Raw genomic sequence first — 23,962 nt, 5'->3', positions numbered from 1 at the left:
GGTCAAGTGTCTTATTCAACAATATGGCTCCTTTTTCTGACAGTTGTTTTCCATTAAATGTTGTTTTAGAAACTCATGCTAAAAAGGCTTCATTGTTTATTCTATTTTGTATCAGACAGTTGACATTTTCTTTTTCTTATTAGATTGAGGACATAACATGGTAATGTTGTCAATCTTTAATTGGTAATACTCTAAAGTATGATTCATTCTCTAAGCAGAGGTGTCACTTTAATTTAATTTAATAGACAAATATTGACTTCTTTTAAGTGACAAAGACTCGGATTGTTACAAATAATTTATTTAAAAGAAACTTTACTTTATATTCATCTCAAATTCAATTAAGAAAGAATGTATCATGGTTTCAACTGTTTTTAGCACTGACAATACCAAGAAATGTTTCTTGAGCAAATCAACATACAGTGGGGAGTGGCTGACTAAATACTTTTTTTCCCCACTGTATTAGAATGATTTTTGTAGGATTATGTGACACTGAGGAATTAATTACAACTTAAAATGTATTCAAATACAAGTTGTTTTAAATTGTAATAATATTTAGCAATATTACTGTTTTGATTAAATAAATGCATCTTACAGACTTTAAACCAATTTAAATAATTGTGTATATTTAAAGTGTGAACAGACCTGTTTCTTCATTTGTTTGTTAATCCTAATCCGCTATCAAACACATTTAATCCTTCTACTGCAGGGTATGGAAAATGAAGAAGTACAGCATCTCTTTAACGTCACATTGCCAAAGATGATGAAACTGGTTTTGAATACGCGCAAGATTTGCACCCAGGTGAGGCTACACAAAATCATATGCTGTCCTTCACATTGGCTTGGAGAGACGCTCAGGTTTTGGGGCAAAAATAGATCAGTAGTGATAATCATGTCTGGCTGGTAAAGGTCAATGGGCCCAGCGTGCTGCGGTGTAAAACCAGTGGCTAGTGAAGGACACTTCCACATGAGCACAACTGCCTCATTATCATCTGAACTAATGGAGGCCAATGGTAGACGTCCATCAGCCTAATTTCTGACATCAGAGCAAAAATGTTGAGAGATATGTTCTTAAATGCATCTAAATTTAATGCTTTAAGTTTTCACAAATGTACTTCTATGTTAATTCTCATGTTATCTTTTTATTTTCCTGCTGAAGAAAAAAAGTCTAAAATCAGCCTAAGATGTTTGGCTGGTTTTAGCTGGTTTTACAGCCTGGTCATAACTGGTTTGCAGGCTTGTTTTAGTGGGGGTTTGACCAATTCTTTAGCTGGTCAGGCTGGAAGACCAGCTGGCCAACCACCTAAAACCAGATTGGCCAGGCTGGGAGACCAGCTAAAACCAGCTACTTCCAGCTTTTAAACCAGCTTAGGCTGGTTTTAGCTATTGTGTATTTTTATTTATGTATTTTACATTTTTTATTTGTAAGATTCTGAAGTACCATTTAGAAACAGTGTTTGATAGAGTGATATATTAAGCTAGAATAGATTAAAGCATTTTTAACATTGAGAAAATAAACAATTCAGCTTTAAACTGAATAAATATAGGCAAGACAAGGCTGCAAACTATTCAGTAAGCTAGTTTCTACTTAGCCATTGAATCATTGTTTATGTAAGATCTTGCACAGATAAGAAGCCTTTAAGAATTCAGGAGTTTTTGCCCTTAAAAAGGAAAATCTCTTCTAGCTCAGATCCACTCTTTATTTATGTACTTTTTATTAATGTTTGCATTGATTAGTCATCTATACTGCCCTTAAGAGTCATTAAGTCTGATCTGTAGAGATGGATGACGTTCGGTGTAAATGCTGCTGGCTGATGGTGGGATACAGCAGGGCACCTTAATTACTGCTGGCCATTTGCTTAATGTAATTCTGTCTCCCTGTTTGGTCAATTGCTAAACTAATGATCTTTGCCTCTCTCTCCTCTTCCACAGCCAATCCCGCTGCTTAAGACAAGGATGAATCAGTCCTTGACCATGTCACAGGAACAAATTGCCTGCCTTCTTGCCAATGCCTTCTTCTGTACATTTCCCAGACGCAACTCGCGCAAGTCCGAGTATGCCAACTACCCCGAGATCAATTTTTACAGGTACTGCCTCCTCTTCAGTGGCGTCGCTCTGGAGACCCGTTACATATTTTGCCGGTCTAGTTATTGATTGTCTGAGGTTTTAGATTTTCATCCAAATTAGGGTTTATGTGTAGGCTGTTAGGTAAGTCACGACATGATTTAATTTAGCTTCCCATTATCTAGTAGTCTGTTTCTATTACATTTACAATGGATTTTGGCCTGTTAATGTGGAATGTGGAGGCCTCAAGTATCAAATTTAGTGAAGGTTCCTCTTTATCAAAATTACACTCCTCCACATTCACAAATCAACAATGTGATTTTCATTTACAATGACCATTTACACTGTTCTGACTTTTCCATCATTAAATGTTTTAATATTGAATCACCCATAAGGGGGCTATGATGCTTCAGACTCCAATTATGGGTTTAGAAATATGTTGTGAACAAAATTGTGTGTTGCCAAATTTACAATTTTAGAGTTTTAAGACTTACACAATATGGCTAATGTTACAAAAAAGGTCTTGGTTGACTGTGATTCTCCTAGTTCACTGTTGTTTGGTTTGATAGATATCGTCTTTGCCGTTATACAGCGTGTAGAGGAGACAACGTGTAGGAGTTTCTCTCTTCTCTTAAATTGCAGCTGTACAACAAAGCCACTCATGTGGTACAATTCTTAAATCAAGCCTTTACGGGCTGATTAAAACAAATGAATTAGATGCTAGGGAGACTGATGGTGGAAGTGCGTGGCCATCCATCTCTCGTCTGTCATCGTGCCTACTCTGATGTCTTCCTCTGATGAGCGGGATCTCCTGCAGCCAGAGCTCATCTCACTACATGGAGATGTTGTTGGTATTCAACAACAGTATATCGAAGGGTACATCTCGTTGACAGAGTAGTAAGATGTGTTTTAATCTAGTTAACTGTGCGTAGTTTTTGTCTTATGGCCAGATATTTAGAAAAGCCCATTTTATATGGCTCCCTGTCACTGAGAGATTCACATGACAGTGAAGTGATGAAGTGTTATTTGTTAATGCTGTAGCAGGTGAAATGAGTTGTCAACATGCATACATACATATACTGTATATATATATATATATATATATAAAAAATTTCTCTCTCCCCTCCATGGTCTGTCTGAATACTGGATTCTGATTGGCTGGCAGGTATGCAATAAAACAAAAAAAAGTCAGTTTAATGCACAGATAGTTCCAAGTCAGTTTAATTACCATTCTATGCGCTGTTTTAATTGATGCACACAAACCCACACCCATCACTCACATGGCACACAAACACACACACACACACACACACACACACACAGAGAAAGAGAGTCAGAGATCACAGATCGCACATAAACTTGTTACTAGATCGCTACATTATATTCCTCAGCAACGAGGTGGTAAAATGTTTTTGAAGTAGCCTAATTGTATGTATGTATGTATATATTTAAGGGATAATCAACGGCTTGCCGCATCGAGTGGTTTTTTGCCTCCACGTCGTGCATTTAAAATCCTTTAATGCACAGCAAACCGTTGATTATCCCTTATTATTCATACATACATACAACATTTGTTTATGTATTCATTCAAATTAAAAATGGTAAATACTGTAATACTATAGTATATAATTGTATATTTAGCTGACACACACACACACACACACACACACACACAGAGAAAGAGAGTCAGAGATCACAGATCGCACATAAACTTGTTACTAGATCGCTACATTATATTCCTCAGCAACGAGGTGGTAAAATGTTTTTTAAGTAGCCTAATTGTATGTATGTATGTATATATTTAAGGGATAATCAACGGCTTGCCGCATCGAGTGGTTTTTTGCCTCCACGTCATGCATTTAAAATGCACAGCTTTAATGCACAGCAAACCGTTGATTATCCCTTATTATTCATACATACATACAACATTTGTTTATGTATTCATTCAAATTAAAAATGGTAAATACTGTAATACTATAGTATATAATTGTAGATTTAGCTGTGGGGAGAGTGTCAGTGTGCTTTACTTTCCACTTGTCACTGAGAGAGTCACATGATGAAAACAATATTTGCTGTAGATGGTCAAATGTCTTAATTTAATATATACAGGTTTAATATTTATGCAGCTAAAACTATATATATATATATATATATATACACACACACACACACAGTGGTGTGAAAAAGTGTTGGCCCCCTTCCTGATTTCTTATTTTTTTCATACTTGTATGTTTCAGATCATTAAACAAATTTAAATATTAGTAAACCAAATAAAGTGCTTTTGCTTTTGCCTAGAAACACACAGTGTCTCCCTGACATGGCTGCTTCAACACTAACTGCGGTTACTGAAACCACGCCTTCTTTCTTTGCATGCACATTTGGGCGGCATTATGCAAATATTTCCACATAGTGAGGTAGATATGTGGGGGCGTGTTAGAACAAGCCGTTTTAGGGGGGCGTGGCAGAGTTAACTTTGATAAAGAATATCTCTTTGGTTTTGAGACTTTTGTCTTTGCAACTTCAGGGATCTTATCTATGTACAATCAGCTTGTAACACCAAGGAGAAAGGAAAACTTGAAATTGCATCATATGATCCTTTTAAAGTGTGACAAACATGCAAAAAAAATAAGAAATCAGGAAGGGGGCCAACACTTTTTCACACCACTGTATATGTATATATATATATATATACACACACACATATATATATATATAATTTAAATATAATTTTCCTTATTTTTTCTTCATAGCAAAACAGTGAAAAGTGACAACTGTACGCCATTCAAAGAAGAGTATTATTACAGTGACACTGTGTTTGTTTAACTAACTGAAAATGGGTGTTTAGGAAAGTCATCAGGAAACCTGTTTGAAAACAGTTATTTTAATTTGATGATGGTAGTGGTGCAGAAATTAGACACTTCATCTTTAATATGGCTGTAGTTACAGCACTTATCCTGTAAAAATGCCAGTCATAGATTGTCTCTGCTTTAATGAAGTTGTTTTCTTGCAAGTCAGAGTAACAGAATTATCCTTTAAAACTCTTTAGGAAAACTGCCTGTGGTTCATCGTGCCGCACACATTCAGAAAAACGTAGCAGCAGCCCTCAGTTTTACTCTGTCATGCTGAGATGGCTATTGATTTCCCAGGCACTTCAAGTACTTATACAAACTCCAAGACATACAGAGGAGCTAAATTTAATACATTTGACTTCGTTTGCAGCCATTGTCTTGTTTCTGCCTTTTTCGTCCCTGCTGGACATAGTTAAAGTGCTCTAGATAATGAAGGTCTGAGTGAGATCAGCATTAAATCTAATTGGTCATTCAGGTGAACACAGAGACACAAAGTGTGCACAAGCATCATACACTAACAAACAAGTACCATTCTATTTTTTTTTTAAAGTAGTACTAGTTAGGACATTGCAGGCCGTGACTTCAGCCATGCCGCAGAAAACACGTTTCAGCAAGACCGCAGAGGATCCAGACATGTGGATCGTTACGGTGCAGCCCACTTTAATTGAGTGACTGTCCATCAGTTTACTCATTGGCTTGAGCATTGCTGCTATCAAACACCAGGCAATTTAGAGATTGCTTGTTTGGCAGAGCTGTCATAGTCTGCCCTCTGGGAAATGACATATAGGCTTGCTGAAGATATATTTACTTTAGTTTCAAAATGTGCACATCAAAGCAAGCTTTCCAGCGGTACACCTGCAAAACTATGAATACAGATCCGCCAGTGAGATCCGAACAGCTGTCATTGTTTCTTGTAAAGATTCAGATTGATTAGGAGCCGCCAAATTGACATCTGTTGCCATGTTCGTCACCTTCGATTATGTGAGATTTACATTGTGTTGTACATCGACTGCATTTATTGAATTACATTTATGTGCGAATGGGGTAAACCTGTGTCAGTTTACTTAACTGTCCTTTTGTCAAGAAGAAATCATTTATAATTCTGGATGTCCATTGTCCATTATCAACAATTTGACTAATTTAACATTTTTGACTTACAATAGGTTACTGTGGGGGAAAATCCTTGATCACAAACAGTACCATTCAAAGGTTTGGGGGTCGCTAAGATTTAAGCATTAAATTAATCAAAAATTTTCCTTACCAAATAAAAGTTGTTCTTTTGAACTTTATCAAAGAATCCTGAAAATGTATCACATTTTTATACACGTTTAATACCTCAAAAGTATTAAGTAGCACAACTGTTTTTAACATTGATAATACTAATAGATGTTACATAAGCACCAAATCAGCATATTAGAATGATTTAGTAATTAGATGTGTTATTAGTATTTTCATGCATTTTAATACAAGACTCACTATGATATAGATTGAGCCGCTGGGACGACTTGCCCTAAAACTTCTGGCACATTTTACCCCATAGCTACCATTTAGTGAAAAACACTACATTTTAAAATTCATGACTAATGGCCAAATAATTAACATGTGTTTTATATATTGGCAAAATGTTTGTAGTTTTTAGACCTGTACACAAAACTCATTTTGCCTGGCATGTACTGTGGATTTTTTTTTTTTTTAACAAAAATTCATCTCACCCTAGCAATTTCCAGCTTGTCTTGTTATTGAAATCAAGTTTATAAGATCCTTTAATAGGTGCTTGTCTTGTTGAATCAAATCACATTTTCACACATATTTCTCATATTAAAGGTCAGCAGTCAGTTTCTAACTAAAAAGCAGCTATTTTCTGTCAATAACAAGTTACCTTCTGGGTTACATTACATAAAATCAGCTCCATCCAAATAATGATCTTTAAAAAAGCATCATATGACCCCTTTAATTCTGCCGAAATACATAATACACGGAACAGTTTTAATGCTAGATTGTTTATGTTGCTAAGGGTGCTGCTCAGTGATACACAGAACGTTGGGTGAAGCGGTCATAGCTGTGCTGTATCGTGAATAAAACACTGCTGCTGACCAATCAGAATCGAGGAAAAGAACTAACCGTTTTATAATTATCATGATAATAGCACGTATAACCCCCACATTCCAGAACATTATCACCTGGCCCTCATGCATCAAGCACACATTTGAGCAAACAAGTTAAGCCCAGAAAAGAAAACCAAACCAGTTAAGTATATATTAAAATTTAGTTTTAAATATTGCATGACAAATAATTTAAAATTCTCAAAGAAATAATGTATTTTTTAATTCAACTTGAACTTATCATTTACTGTAATAATCATTTAATTTGTAATAAGACATTAAAAATCAATATTATATTTTATCACTGACATTCATTCATTCATGTAATGTGTAAGGTGCACAGGCAAATTTTGCTACTACTCTAGCCCAATGTTGTAAAATTACAACATTGACATAAAAAGCTTAAAATCTAATTTAATCAAGGTATTTAACAGTACCATAATATTTGCGTGAGCTACACATATTACTAATCACAGAAAAAAAATATTTTAGGCATGTTGATTTATCCAGTCCAATAAAAAAAAGGTGAAGCCCCTTGAAGCAAGTGTGCAGGTTGTGTAAGTTTATGGCCAGGTAAACAGACCTATTTACAAGATATATCACCCAACAACATTGCAAGACTGAACAATAGGACCTACTAGTTGTGTAAATGTGATCTTAAATGCTAAAAAACAAGTACAGGTTTATTTTAGTGGAGCTAAAACAGTGGGCCTTACAGGGTTAAAGTGGTGTAATTGATGTTTATTATATTCCTGATTTTTAATTTAATTTTTTTCATTTTCAGTGCCCACTGGCCTTGTCACATTCACACGACAGAGCTTGAGCGGTTTTCCAAAATGGGAAAGGTACCTTATTTATAGTGCTTGGTACAGTGTTGTTGTTGGCTTTATTTAATGACGACAAGTACTGTAGTGATTTAAAAAAAGGGTATATACCATTATATAAATCTCAGATTTATTTCTGAATGTGCTACAGGACTCTCGGACATTTAAAGTAGTTCACTGAAATCACTCCTTCACAACGCTTTGTGCTTGATAAATGAACTTTGGCACTGTGTAGTCACTTTGGCCAATTGCTTTCTCTGGTAGTGCAGACGAGGCCAAACCACCTCTCTGTTTTGCTTATTAGAAAACTCTTACCGCTGAGATGGTTGTATTTCAAATAGCTTAAGTCATGATTGTAACCTTCCACTCCTGGTTCACTATAGCATTTCTAGCTTGCCACTATTTATGATGCAGTTGCTTAACAGTACTTGTAAATTAATGTTTTAGTGAGTGGTGGTTATTTTGCCATTGGTGTTTTGATGAAGTTATTTTTGACCTTTAGTTCAAAGAAACAGCTCACCCGTCTTCATATCACCTGTAAGGGCACCATAGAGGATGAAGGCTACGGGATGCTTCAGGTGAGAATGTCATGCATGGGTAGTTTTGACTGTGACACCTGTCAGATTGGAGATTGCTTTGACACAAAATACCTTTTCTGTCATCCTCCCTCTCTCCTTAAGAAGGACTTGTCTGCATAGTTGTTAATTATACTTTTTTTGTATGATTCTGATGCTGATGCTGATTCTTTTCTAGCTGTAAGTAATTCTGGCTGTTTATCTTGAATGAGAACATAAAAATAAATAATATTTCCCCAAAACTATCAGTGGAACATTCTATAAAATAGGTACCTCTTCCAATTTGGCAATATTGGCTTTTTTCTTTTCTTTTCCAAATGACTTTTTTGAAGACAAATTACGTTTCATTATTTTGCAGAAGAGGAGGCTTTAACTTGTACTTGAAAAAATAACTTTTTTAAGGGATGATAATGCCATTATGACTTAGGATACCATTCTATTTATTATAAACATTCAGTTTTGTCATCTGTCTCTTTAAATGCTTAAGCTCTTTAAAGCAGAATTGATTCTGATTGGTTTTCAGTGTTTTTAGCTTCCATCAGCTGGGGAAAAATTATGTGGAAGTGATTCCGACAATATCATAAGTTGTCATATGGACTCTGCTATTCTTTTACATTCAGAGCGATTTTTAACACTAGTTATATATTATCCTCTTTGGTGTGAACGGGCCTAAAGAGTAGATTTATTTCCATTAGTATGCATATCTTAAGTTTTCTCCAAAATATGCATATTTTATAATATACTGTAGCAAGGAGAGTCTTTTTGTTGATATGTCTAGATTTGCTTTGTTTTGTTTTTATGAAGTACAAATGGCACCTTTTTTTTATAGCATATCATATTCATATTGGACATAACGTGTCAAAGATTTCAGACAAGTCTGTGACGCAATATGAAAAAAACAACTTAAACATCTCATTGTTGACCCAACTGACTGAGGTTCGGCAGATCCGTTGGCCCCGATCACATTCCTCCCTGCACCTCTCGAGTTCATCGCAGAGTCTGTCTGCCGGGTCTTCTGCCCTGCTCTCCTTTTCCCATCTCTCCCCAGTTGGGGCAGGGCACACCCTGACAGCTGATGGGCACACATGAACAGCCCTGGGAGGTCCCAGGAGCCCGGGGTTCTGCCGGCCGCATTGACGGATGTTTCCGGAAGGGTGGGACAGTCTGACAGGTTGTCAGTAGTGCTGAGGAGAGGCGGGGCGGTCGGAGCTGGAGTTGAGTGACCTGATCAGCGAGATCATCTGGCAGCCTGCCAACCTCCCTCCCCTTTTCTCCTCCATCTCACTGAGGAGGCTGTGGCCCAGTGAGTCCAGCCTGACAGCCTGCAAAACACAGCCTCAAAGGGGTCCTACACTTCCCCTGTTTACCTTTTCAAAGTTGTCCTGGGCCAATATTAGCACTGCTGCTCACACTCCCAGTCTTTGAAATATAAAAATGCATAACAATAGGAGACAGCACTGAGGAAATGGCTTCCACAACAGAATTTAGCAGTGCCACAAGCCAGTCGCTCATGTAACTCATATAGTTATGTATTTTGTTTTATATGTATTTATTTATTTTCTCCTGCACTTTGTCATTTTTGCCCTTTCAACATTTTAGTGCCACAAATGTGATAAATAGCAGTGCAAAACCATTTTTAGTTATGTCAGAAAATGTCAATATTCTGTTAATTATATTAATTTAAAATTTTCTTTACAAAAAAAACTTTTGCGATGTAAGTATATGATATAATTTAGACACTTTTCTGGAAAACATCAGGCCACCCTTATTGTTGAGCCCTGATATGGTATATAAATACTAATACCAGTAGCACGTATAATATACTCTAGTTGTATAATGTAATATGTGACCCTGGACCAAAAAAACAGTCATAAGTCGCACATACCGTGTAATTTGTAGCAACTTCATTTTTGTATAGTAATATGCATTGCTAAGGGCTTCATTTGGACAACTTTAAAGGCTATTTTCTCAATATTTAGATTTTTTTGCACCCTCAGATTCCATAACTTCAAATAGGATAGGACAATATTTGGCTGAGATACAACTAACAAACCATACATCAACGGAAAGCTTATTTATTCAGCTTATTTATATGATTATATATTATTATCTTACCCTTATGACTGGTTTTGTGGTCCATGGTCATATAATGTGTGGTAGTATAAAATACTTTTCTAAATAAAAATACAAGAGTATTACATGAGAACAAAGCTTAAATGGTCTGCCTAGAAGCTGTGAACATATTTACTCATTTGTTTGAATTATCTGACCTTTATGGCTAATGGCCAGTCCTTAAAAGATCCATTATTCAGCAAAGAGGGAATGGACATTTGACCTTGGTCACAGTGGACAGAAGTCTGTTATGCATGTGTTTTACAAAAGTGAAAAATGTTTTCATGTTTATTAATTATAATTTTGGATTTTATTTATTTATTTATTATTTTAATTATTTACCACATTGATATTTTTTATACCCAAAGATTTTTATTTTGTTTCGTTTTAATTACAATTTCATGGCAGATGAGAAAAATCAGCAGGTGTAGCAAAAAGTTAATTTTGGATTTGTACATGCACCAAAACTTGTGCACAATTTAAAGGTCCCCAGAACGGTGCAGAAAATTCTTTCCTCCTTTTACTTTTCTCATCTTTTGTAGTTTTACGCACAGTCGGGTAGAGCACTCTATTTTCCACCCTTGTGCATTTTAGCACCCTGTCCCCTACCCAGAACCTATAATCTCTGGTGACATGCTGGACAGACAACCTGGCTTACAGTCTGACTATTTGAATGTTCAGACAAGTATCATATATCTCTGTACCGTAACATTATTTCACACCAAGGATGAAATCATATATTTTTACACTTTAGACCAGTTGAACAATTTTGCAGAAGATGAATGTGTTTTTATTTGTGCTGCAGGTGGACTTTGCGAACAGGCTCGTGGGTGGAGGGGTGACAGGTATGGGGTTGGTCCAGGAGGAGATACGCTTCATCGTCAACCCTGAGCTCATGGTATCACGCCTCTTCACAGAAGCTTTGGACCACAATGAGTGCCTCATCATCACAGGTCAGCACACACACATGCACAGCAGTGGAAGAGGTCCGCTCCTCCCTGTCGTCTGTCCTGCACACCATCACGCATCTCTGTCTGATTGATCTCAGCCACTACTGAAGTGTCTTGTTCCTCCCTTCTAGCTGTTCAAACACTTTGAACTTGGTTGTCTAAAATGTGTGAAAATATTACCTTTTTTGTACTTAGATGAACCTATGGCTCATTATATAATAAGTTGGCTTAGGATTCATAACAAATTTTAATGATTCTGCCTTTTTAACATGGAGGTTTTCAAATTTTTAATGCCAAGGACCTCCAATTATGGCAATATCTTTGCGAGGGACCTCTTTCAAAAAAACATGGCAACTGCATTTGTACTGTGTGAGGAAAAATAAAGCGTGATGTTATGAAGATAGTGTTGTTTCCTAAATAAAATGATTGGCTTATTTATTGTCATTGTTCTAAAGCAAAGGCAAAAATATTAGCTTTAGTGTATCTTGTATAAACATGAAAAGAAATTTCAATTATAAGAAATTAAAATTATGTAGCACTTTTCACCAAAAAGCATAGAAACTAATAATGAAACTAGAAAGCATAATATTTTTTAATTTAGTAAATGTATTAGTTATTGGAATTAAATTAATGTTTAGTAAAAATATTTCATGGTAAATTGCCTAAACAATTTAAGTTGCCTAAACAACAACTGACAAAACAAATTATTATTACATTTTCCTCCTTGTGGATCCAGTGTGAAAGCCTTTGCCTTAACAAGACCATTATAAATGTATTTATTTAGTTAGTTAGTTAGTTTTGGTTTTTGTACTTACTGTGAACTATTCGTCACAAGTTTTTCGTCACAACACAGCAGAAGATTTTGGTTCTCTTTGAGTCATCAGAGATGGCCAGAAGTAATTCAGTGGTTCGTTGAGTGAATCATATTGCACTTCATTCATTGAGAAGATTCATTCACAATTTGGAAGGCACTAGATGGTACTGTCACAGGTTTTTAGCACATTGTTTGAAGCAATATTGTAAACATTCAAAAGCCATTAATAGAAACAAACATCATAAAATCACTCATCTTATTTTGCGGGGTTTGAATCAAGATAGAGTAAAGTAATCATAGATGTTATTAGGTATCTATGTTTGATGCCAGATCCGATTATCGGGAGGGATCAGGTTTGATTTCATCTGCTAATAAAGTCAGTCACTGTAATCACGCTTCTCTAACACTACTTATAGTGAGCTGGATAGCACCTCATATGTTTTTGCCGCTAGCAATTTGCCATTTCTCGCAGAAGCTTGTGTATACATTCAGCTCCATTCTTACCACCCCCTCCCCCCATCTTCCCTCCTCATCCAATTTGAACGTAAATCCATTACATTGATTCACGCTGGACTCAGGGCAGCCCTGTTATTCCTCATTTCTCTCTAGCTGAATTGCCCTATTTTTCACCCTCCAACTCGCTGTGCTTGAGTCAACACGTTAAGTGACAACCCCCCTTTCCTCACACTAAATATCTCTCCCTCTTCCTCTGTGTCTTTCTCTGTCTCTGTGCTATTCTTCCATCACTCTGTTCATCCTTTATGATCTGTGCTTTTTTGACTGAGTGGCAGGATTGGAGAGGAGCCCAGGTCATGAGTAAATGTCCTGCATCCGATACATTACAAGCAGGTTGTCTCTTTCCTTCCTCACTTGTTGTTTGTAGCATGTGATCCCTGCTGCTCCTTTCCTACCTCTATTGCTACAGAATGATACACACACAGGAAAGTAGAAAGTAGTGGTACTTCAGTGCCGATCAATAAGAAAAAAAACTTGAAGAGGTTTTAATACTAGTCAATTCAGTATTAGCGGTACTTAGGTTACCTGATGGCTATTGGTTTTGATTACTAGTTATGGATTCTTAAGAACTGTTTTAAGAGTAAAGTTTACTAATGAATTAGTTTAAGCAGTTTAAGCGATTCATTGATAAGAATCAAAATTCAGTTGGCTCAATCAAAGTAGATTTTAAAATTAATCACAAATGATTGGTGGAAATGTCATTGAAAATTAATTTGTCAATAACTGCAATGTAAATGCAGCCTACAAGAGCTGCCACACTGCATTATGTTAAACAGTAATGTTGACATTTTGATATTTTGGAGAATGTTCAGTTTTGGTGACCATTGACTTTCAATGTATAATAAAAAAAACAGCCATTTTTAAAAAACATTTACTTTTAATTTTTAATTTTTGTAATTTGTTTTGGTTGAACCATCCATTTAAATAATTACAAAGAATAATTACATAATTACTACAAGTAATGCTTGTAAATTATATGCCAATCCAAAATGTGTCACAGTGTTATTTTAGTATCAGATATACTATATTAGTATCTTTTATTTTCACTTAAATTTTTTTTTTGTTTTAGTTTTTAATTTACTTTTATTACTTTTTTTTATTTTATTAATTTAGTTTAACTTAGTACACTAATATAACAAACTAAAATAAAAATGAATAAAAAAAACTATAGACATTTTATTTCAGTTTAAAATTTATATTTTATGTCAGGTAACAATTTTTTTGGTACAGTTTTAGTTGCTGTAAATAACCGTGATGTGTCATAAATGTTTCTCTAAATTATTAGTATCTCTCAAGGGAAATTTGAGGCTGAAAAACTATGACGGCTTGGAGAAACTGAAATGTATGACCTCCTGCATTGTTATATAAAAAATGGTTCTTCCAAGGCTGACACCATGATGTGCCATGTGTCTTTGTTTTCCTATCTGGTGATGTAGACAGGATACAAAGTGAGCTTTGCGTTTTCCTCTTGCTCTTTTTTTTATTTTTATTTTTTATTAAAATGGAACAGAGTTACTTGTCAATCACTGAGTATCATCCAGCTTTACTTAAAACCTACATTCAAAGTCAGACAGACATCACTTAGAACCATGTTGGTTTAAATGGTTGACAAGAGAGTCAAATCTTTTCTTCTGTTTGCGTAGTTGAATGCTCTCCTTATTTTTAAGGAATGACTGCAGTCACAGCCGTGTAGAAATGTTGCGCTGTGATTGGCTTTTGCCCACTCACACACCTGCTGTCCCTCTCATTTCTCATCCACCCATGCACTCTGTCATCTTCCAAACAAAGCACAGGACTCAAACTGTTGCATAGATGCACAACTGTTAATCAAAATATTGTGGCTTTCAAACTAATATGTAATTTCCAGGAAGTCTGGCACAGAAGTGGTTATACACCACTGGGAAGTCATTTTCAGAGCTGTGTTAGTGAGTTATAATTCTGCAAATCAGCCTCAAAGTCACTGTGAACTTGGAGCTTACTACCCCAGTCTCAAAATACCCTCAGATATTAGTCATCTCTCTCTCTTTCACTTACGTTCTCTCTCCCACCCCTGATGCCTCCTCCTTCCACTTAACCGTATTACCTCTGGCCACAATGAATGACTGCGGGAACGACCTTCTCTAATGGATCCAGCCATTCCATCATGGTTATTACAACAAACAAAATATTCATAGTCGTTTCTATTGCACTGCAGCTCGCCTTTGCATCAAATCATATCCCGCCAGTAATGCATCATGACACATGCTCCTTAATGCACTCTTTCTGCGTCAGTAGACTTGGCAGAAATGCTGAAGCGTTGGTACAGGGGCTGGATTTTAATCTTGAAATTGCTCTTTGTCAGAGTGCCACTGAAACCGGCCACAAATGCTAATTAGATCAAGGTGAGGGAGGAGGATTCTAGACCCATGCACTCTGTCATCTTCCAAACAAAGCACAGGACTCAAACTGTTGCATAGATGCACAACTGTTAATCAAAATATTGTGGCTTTCAAACTAATATGTAATTTCCAGGAAGTCTGGCACAGAAGTGGTTATACACCACTGGGAAGTCATTTTCAGAGCTGTGTTAGTGAGTTATAATTCTGCAAATCAGCCTCAAAGTCACTGTGAACTTGGAGCTTACTACCCCAGTCTCAAAATACCCTCAGATATTAGTCATCTCTCTCTCTTTCACTTACGTTCTCTCTCCCACCCCTGATGCCTCCTCCTTCCACTTAACAGTATTACCTCTGGCCACAATGAATGACTGCGGGAACGACCTTCTCTAATGGATCCAGCCATTCCATCATGGTTATTACAACAAACAAAATATTCATCGTCGTTTCTATTGCACTGCAGTTCGCCTTTGCATCAAATCATATCCCGCCAGTAATGCATCATGACACACGCTCCTTAATGCACTCTTTCTGCGTCAGTAGACTTGGCAGAAATGCTGAAGCGTTGGTACAGGGGCTGGATTTTAATCTTGAAATTGCTCTTTGTCAGAGTGCCACTGAAACCGGCCACAAATGCTAATTAGATCAGGGTGAGGGAGGAGGATTCTAGAGGTCTTCATGATAGTTGGGAGATGCGCAGTGTCTGGAAGCATTTTTTTCCATCAGGATACAGTCACTTAAGCAAGTGGTTTGATTTGAGCATCCTAAAAGTAATAAAATAGATGTATACAATTAAGAAACAATCAAGAAGGAAATTTCTGTGCAATATTGAATGAGGGCGCTTCTAGCTAGTTATAGTATAGTTGTTTCTGATAGAACTGGAAAACTATATATAGTTTTTCTACATGGATGTTCTAAGCAATAAAAATAATAATAGTAATATTAATCATTATTATTATTACTAATACTGCTATTACTATTTTATATTAGCTTATAAAATAGCTTATAATATCATAGTTGTCTAGTTTTATCAGAAACAACCTTTTTGTAATATTGGACATCTTATTATAAATAATGAAAGAGATGCAATTAAATAAAAATTAAGAAGGAAAATTGCACACATACTTATAGCTGCTTATATAAAGTCATCAAGTATTATAATATGGTTGTTTCTGTGCGTGCATAATTATTATGCAAGTTGATATTCTGATAATATTTTTTCCAAGCACATTTTACCAATTCCAAACCACATCAATCTAATCACATTATTTAATAATTTATAAATTATATATAATTGTTCATGAAGGCTGGAAGTGAAAAACTCCTTATATTCAGGTGTGCATAATTATCAAGAAGGTTTTCTTTTACAGATAAAATTAGCCAAAAAAGAGATTTAACTCAGAATGAAAAGTCAAAAATTATTATATACCTATGAGAAGGATGCAATAGTAATGCAGTACTAGAATTTGCCAATTTAAGGCCATTGGACAGCGAAATGCTCATTGGGTCAGAAAAAAACAGGTTAACTGCAAAATAATTAAGAATTAATGTGAAGAGTTAGATGTGAAACCAACAGGAGCCACTTTCCAAAACTGCAAGCGTCTCCAGAATTAGAAGGTGTCAGGTTCTCAGAGCCTTTGCTTAGGTAAAATCCTAAAACAAAAAACATCCTCACTTAACTTATTATTATTAAGTTATAAATAATTGCATGTATAAATCTCACCTTAATGTTCACATCATTTTGATTTTGTGATTATCTAAAGTTATTTCATTCTGTAATATGTTGGGGACAAGAAAATGTTATGGACACTGTAGTAGGAATTACCCTCAACTTATGTATTTCTGTTTTATTTATTTGGTCTTCCTTTAGGCACAGAGCAATATAGCAAGTACTCTGGCTATGCAGAGAGCTTCAGATGGAAAGCCAATCACAAAGATGAGATTCCCATGTAATGGCAATAATGGATTACTGATTATACTAACTTTAGGAAACACCTCTTAAATGGGTTCCTACACTTTAAAAAATGTAGTTAGCTATCCTGAATATAACCAAGCCATGGTTTGCGGATAGTAAAAAGCCCAGAATAAAATAAACATCTTTTCCCATTTTCAGAGACGGGTGGCAGCGGAGGTGCACTGAAATTGTGGCTGTGGATGCACTGAAATACAGGAATTTCATGGAACAGTTTCAGCCTGAGAAAATGATCCGGGAGCTAAACAAGGTCAGCAAAGTCTTCAAGCAAATATTCTTCTGTGTTTCACACTGATGACATGAAATGGCAAATGGCAAATCCTTGACCTCTGTCAAGCTATAATGGCCTTTGATTTCCTTAACCTTGCCAGTCTGTGTTGCTTAGAGAATTTAATGAGGCATGACATGAGTCTTCTTGTGAGTCTCTTGTATTCTGCTGTGATTAGCTTGTATTTGTTTTTCTACGATATATGGCTGTCTCCTGTTTTCAGGCATATTGCGGTTTCATGCGACCTGCTGTGAACCCTGAGAACCTCTCCGCTGTTGCCACAGGAAACTGGGGATGTGGTGCGTTTGGAGGCGACACGCGACTCAAAGGTACATGCAGGTCGTGGAATGGAAAATAAAACCATCATCTGTTCCTTACAAAGTGAAGCTACACAGTTTTAAAGATGGATTCTTATAGGACATTTCTGTCTGAATTTTCATGCACCAATATTACAATTATGACCATGATTGAGATTCTAACTGTTAATTATCATTTTATGGCCGATAACTCATTAATGACTGATATTTAAAGTCTATATTGCTGTACTGTCTAATAGGGCTTTACCAGAATATTAGATTATTCAAATATTCATTTGGTGGGTTGGCATTCGATTTTCAATTTTGAGATTCTAATATTCTTTTCTTTTTTTTCCGAACACCTGGTATCCCCCGCAAAACGGTTCTCATTCACGCTTGAATATGAATCGCCCATGAGTGAACGTCATGATTCAGTTAATCTGGAAGAGAAGACAAAAGTATCGAAGACCTCAGCTGTGTGGGAGCACTTTAAATTGAGTGAGGACAAGACAAAGGCAGTAGAGCCCTGCATGGACCTCAAATTTAGGCCCTAGCCCGTCCCTGGCCCTGGCCCTGGCCCTGGCCCTGGCCCGAGACGCTCAGGCCCTGGCCCTTGTCCGACAGCTTATCAGAATTACTGAGCCCGACCCAAGCCCGTCTTTTTTTCCCCCTTCTCCCAAAACAGCTTTTACTACTCTTTCAGCTATTAAAATAGATAAATGATTATATTTAGTTTCATTTTTTTTATTAAGTAAATTTAGAAAAACGTTTGGAGCATTTTCGTTCGTTAAATATAAGTTTTTGTTTTTTAAAGTAACGACCAAGCGGCAGACAGTGAGCTGATCGCCTATGTTTGATCAATTTAGCCTTCTCAAATCATCACGACTTGCCTAAAATAAAATCTAGATATACTAAAACAGTTCAAGCATATAACAATGTTTAAACGTTAAACCTGCGCTATAATAAATGTGCGCTATATCCAAGTTTGTGCGGAGAGTGGAAGCTGAAGCGCGCTTTGCAGGACATGGAGGCGCCAGCGCAATCACTTGCATTTTTTTCTTTTCAGTGGAAACAACTTAAAATAGCCTACGCTGTAATTTTTGCTCATAAAGGTAAGAATAATACATCATTCGGAACTGTAAATGTTATACTTGTATTTGTGTGCACTCACAATATCAACAAAACGTTGTGCTTTTATAAAATAAAGAAAACAAACATGATGCGCTTTCTGCCGTCTCGTCTTGAACAGGAGCGCTTCACAAAAATGAATCGAAACTCAGCGAATACATGCCTCACAGGCATGATAAATAAATCTATAGAAAGCTTTAAATGACCACTTAACAAAATAAAACAAATCGAAAACAAAAACACTTTCATTACAATCATAATCTGTAAAGATGCACTTCTCTCTAAAGGCGTGTCTAATGAAGAGATGTCGAGTCAGGATCGTCATCTTCATCTTTGCAACACGGACTCAGAAAGCACTAGTTTATTAGTAAATCATTCAAATATCTCCTTACTATTTCCCCCTGACACATTCATGGTAATTACTTTTACTGGGGCTTTGCGGCAAGCTTTAGCCTATTGCGTGCATTTGAACGCAGAACTCTTCAGCTGCGCTGATGGCACGCATGCTGCTGCTGCTGCTGGCAGGACACTGAACGGAGCCGCTCTTGACAGCATGGTCTAGTGTTGTTTCCACCAGCGCGGCAATTTTTTCATCACTAATTGATGGATGTCTAAAATATAAAAATTAGGAGAAGCCTAAAACAGGCCCGAGGCCCGACCCGCGTCTGAACTATGACGTGAAAATTGGCCCGAAGCCCGACCCGTGGGGCATAAAAACGTCAGGGCCAGTTGGGCCCGGGCTGAAATGCAGGGCGCAAGTGTGCCAAATATGCGATTTGAAACTGGCCTACCACAACAGCACATCAAGTTTGAAAAATCACCTGAGTTCTTTAAGTACGCCTATAGTATATTGTTGGTGTAAAAAAACGAGCTGCTTTTATCCGCCATGTTAATCAGTAATTTTACACATGATAAAAACGTGCACTTAATTTGCTTGAAAAATACGTGTGAATACGGCAGTCATAAAAAACGTCTATATTAAAAGTATTGTACTATATTAAAAGTATTGCTCTTAACAGACCTGTGTTTTGTTTCACTAGTGCAGTGTTCGTTCTCGAAGCATATAAGCCCTGCCCACGTGAGGTGCGCCGCCTCCGGCTCGCGCTGTTCTGTAGTTTATTAAAAGTTTATTAATTCTGAATGTGTCGCGTGTCCATATTGCACCAAAATGCGACACTGCACTCCCTTGGGTCTGCAACACACCCGCCACGCGTGAAGTCGACTGGATGAATGGTTCTCGACATAATAAAAATGCAAACAGACAGACAGACACACAGAGATTCCTGCCTTTGGAGAGAAGAATATGTTCAGCCCCCTCCCTCCGAAGCTTCGAATATTCGGTGTTGATTACTACCGAAGATTCGAAGTTCAAAAAATGGTATTCGGACCAGCCCTACTGTCTAATAAAATAAAACCTTAAATCAGCCTCTTAAATGCTACAAATGAATGTAGGCATCACAGCATTATAATTTGGAGTATGAGAAATAGTCCTACATAGTTGAGCATATTTATCTCTAGATTTTCATTGTTTTTTTAATCACCTCTGATTTTGTTGTGTTTTAGCAATCAGACAATACAGAGAAGCTCTCTCACTTTGTTTTTTGACCCAAGACATGTTTTTCCACTTTCCTGTTATTGATCAGCTGACACACATTTGTTTTCCATTAAAAGTGCAACTGATTTTCCAACCTCATCCATAAATTCATGGCAAGCTTGTGCCAGCTGATCGTTTTCTGTTGTAAGGCTGGAAACTTGTTTCATAAGATGATTCCATCTTTGATAGTTCATCATTGCTGAACCATGGGCCGTCTGTATGTGTGGAGTTAGTTAATTTCTCCCAATGACTTGCCACACAGTAAATTCATCTTGAATTTTTTGGGCCAATCCGTTTAGTTTAGCGCTGGTTTGACTACAGATTACCCATTGTAATTGGTTGCTCTCATTTGAACAACGTTCATTCATCAGTGGGCTACATTCAACCTCTTTAAATATTTAAAATCTTTAGACTCAATTTGAAGCTGGGTGACTAAGATTGAGTCTCTCAATAGGGGTTGTTAGACATGGATTATTTACCTTTAAAAAAAAAAAAATCGGATGTCAGTTATTTTTTCTACAGCTAGGAACATGGAGCACAACAAAAGAATCCACACTATGTAGTTAGTGATGTATTATACCATGTTTAGTCATTTGAGTTGGGCAGCTGTCAGTATTTACTCGGGAACCTCAGAGAATATCAGTCATACATGGAACATGCAGCGGTTGATTGGCCCTTCATTTTGCTAATGGGGGTGGGAGGGGTATCTACATAGCATTTTTCTTCTTTTGTATTGTATATTCCCATGAATTAATGACAGGAATCCATTCATGAATGTATGCATGTCATTTCTGTTTAGGGATGCATGCTTTAAAGAGAAATGAATGTGAAATATGTAAGGCTTTCTAAATGGTGTTTATGGCTGCAGACCCAGTGAAACTTTTGCTCACTGTCAGCTGTGTCCATTTGTCCTTCCAGCTCTGCTGCAGTTAATGGCAGCTTCTGAGGCAGGGAGAGATGTGGCCTACTTCACTTTTGGAGATGAGGAACTCATGAGGGACGTGAATGCCATGTACAGATTTCTTAAAGACAAGTGCGTCACTGTCGGTAAGGGGCCTGTTACATTTGCATCATTGTTAGACAGATCTGTTTCAGATTTCTCATGCACATTTTTAAAAATTAATGTTTGTGCTCATTGGAGGTGTGTGTGTATAGGCTGCATATATTTGTTAAAAATACAGTAAAAACAGTAATATTGTGAAATATTGCTACTATTTAAAAGTTTATATATATATATATATAAATTTTAAATGTCATGCATTATTCCCATGGTGGTAAAGCGGAATTTTCAGCAGCCGTTATTCCAGCCTTCAGTGTCACATGATCCTTTAGAAATCATTGTAATATGTTGATTTGCTGCTTCATATTTTAGTGGAAATTATGCTACTTTTGTTTTCCGAAATCTTTGATGCATTTATTGAAAATACTATTTTTATAACAATGTAAAAGTCTTTACTGACATTTTTGATTAAATTAATGTATACTTACAGAATAAGTGTTAATTTCTTTTAATCTTACTGACTAAACTTTCGAATGGTTGTATGTGTGTGTAAAAATCAAATAAATATGACAAACCGTACAATACATTCGCTCATTTTGAAATTACTGCAATATTGAACCATTTGTTTCGCATAATTAAATGATACCATTAGTGCTCTGGTATTGTGAAGTTCTGTCTCAACTGACCCCACTGTTTCTGTCCCATTTTTCCTTTGTGACATTTATTGAAACCTTTTTGAGAAAACGCTGTTAGCCATCTATTGTACTAAAGTGGAGACGGCAGTAAACTCATGCGCTCTGTGATTTATGAATGGCTCTAGACTCGGCTGACACCATGATGCTTGCCATCCCTCAAATCTTTTTTTTCCCCGTCTTTCTCTTTTACTCTCTCTGTCTCTCAGGCACTCTGTACTTCTACTTAAAGCAGTACTCTAATGTGGTGTCTAAGCATTTCCAGAGGCCTAACATCAGCCTCTATGGGTACATCTATGATAAGGTCAATACAAATATGGACCCCGAGCCCAGCCCCAGCGACAGCAACTTAACCACTGCGCCTTCCCCCTGTCCTGCAGACTGCCATTAATGCTGGTCGACGGCTAACTCAACCTTGTCCAAATGCCGCAGTGCTTTCTTTTCCTTTAGAAAGACTTTTTGGGTGATTGTCTTGAGCACATTATGCCTTTCTTTTCCTTTTTTCTTTTTTTGTACCGGTGAGTAAGTTTCAAGTCATTATGAATAAGGGGACAGAAAGTATAGCAATAGACTGTAAATCCTTATTTCTTATGAACATCATCTAGGTTTGATCCTGGGATAGTTTTTCTGGAATGCCAGACAAGCTTCCCTAGGTTTAAATTTACTGCATGATCTTAGGAAATTAAATGATCCATCATTTAATTGGGTGACCAAGGTGTAGTCTTTATTTATTTTTTCTTATTCAGGAACTAACAGTGATTCATAAAAAAGTGTGTAGACATGACATAAAATATGCATGAGAACCTCTAAATACACAGTAAAGTCCCCTTTGACACTTGATTATGAAATGTATTGCACACGACTTATCCTTTTTTAATTCCTCAAATATGAAAAGGTTTGACAATGAAAGATGTGAAAAAGGAAATATCACACTAATGGAACTGCTGCAAATCAAGGTTGTGGGAAAACATATAGTCTCTGCATGACATTTTTAGCTATTTATTACGCTCAAGGTTTTTACAGTTTCATTTATTGTTTTGATTAAAGGCACCTTCAAGAAATGGGGTTGATATTTAAAGGTAGTGAATATTTTCATATGTTTTGCTCTTTATTTTATTATGATTTGATAATTAAAATGGTTGATTCATACACTTGTCAGCTGTTTTTTCAACATGTGGATGCAAACCTCAGATTTTACCAACAGCTGGATGCACTATATTTAATGACTTTTACTTATTTACAGTACTTATGATTTATAAAATGTATTAAATAATATATGCTCAGTTACAAAGTCAATGCCATCTATCAAAGTCATCACAATGAAAAATTATCCTTTCGGTCTTTTATATATATAAACACTCAGATTTTTGCAAAATCTGACCAATAGACGTATATTGTAGCTTAGTTTTGCCTTTGTCCAGCATGTATACACTTTAATTGTATATAATGCTGCTTAATTGAACCATGTTAGAGTCATAAATTGTAGTTCTAGTTTGACCTAACTGACCTCTTTTGATCACCATCTTTTGTCAAGACTGTTCCTAATCAACCTCAAATGCTTTTGAAGGTTTTCATCAGTTCAGCCCAGAGCACAAGTGCCACTTGGCGACCAAAAGATGGTCCCTTATAACCGTTCTATTGTTTTATAACAAATGCTGTATCCCCTTGTTTTCTCAAATACTAGGGTCAATAAAGGGCCAGACTTTAATAGAAATTGAAATGTCAATGAAATGAGTTAAGAAGCATTACATTCTTGTCAACATTTGTTTCATGAAGAATGAAAATGTGGGCATGTACATATCAAATTATATTTCTTTTTTTAAATGACGGCTGA

The 23,962-nt window shown here is 36.4% G+C and overlaps 1 protein-coding gene across 1 annotated transcript in view; it reads left to right on the top strand.

Annotated features, from left to right (window-relative positions):
- LOC107588702 (poly(ADP-ribose) glycohydrolase) overlaps window positions 1-23,269 on the top strand; it is a 36,071-nt gene extending 12,802 nt beyond the window's left edge. Inside the window, exons 7-16 of the mRNA XM_016276914.1 lie at window positions 707-799; window positions 1,930-2,122; window positions 7,797-7,857; window positions 8,339-8,414; window positions 11,329-11,476; window positions 17,049-17,127; window positions 17,292-17,400; window positions 17,642-17,747; window positions 21,355-21,483; window positions 22,338-23,269. Of these exons, the coding sequence (XP_016132400.1) occupies window positions 707-799; window positions 1,930-2,122; window positions 7,797-7,857; window positions 8,339-8,414; window positions 11,329-11,476; window positions 17,049-17,127; window positions 17,292-17,400; window positions 17,642-17,747; window positions 21,355-21,483; window positions 22,338-22,519 (1,176 nt within the window). The 3' untranslated portion in view covers window positions 22,520-23,269. The remainder of the gene's footprint in view (window positions 1-706; window positions 800-1,929; window positions 2,123-7,796; window positions 7,858-8,338; window positions 8,415-11,328; window positions 11,477-17,048; window positions 17,128-17,291; window positions 17,401-17,641; window positions 17,748-21,354; window positions 21,484-22,337) is intronic.
- The last annotated feature ends 693 nt before the right edge of the window (window positions 23,270-23,962 follow it).

The sequence above is a fragment of the Sinocyclocheilus grahami genome, unplaced genomic scaffold (genome assembly GCF_001515645.1).
Source record: "Sinocyclocheilus grahami isolate Dianchi unplaced genomic scaffold, SAMN03320097.WGS_v1.1 scaffold106.1, whole genome shotgun sequence".
NCBI classification, from domain to species: domain Eukaryota; kingdom Metazoa; phylum Chordata; class Actinopteri; order Cypriniformes; family Cyprinidae; genus Sinocyclocheilus; species Sinocyclocheilus grahami.
This window is presented reverse-complemented; position numbering and strand designations above follow the sequence as displayed.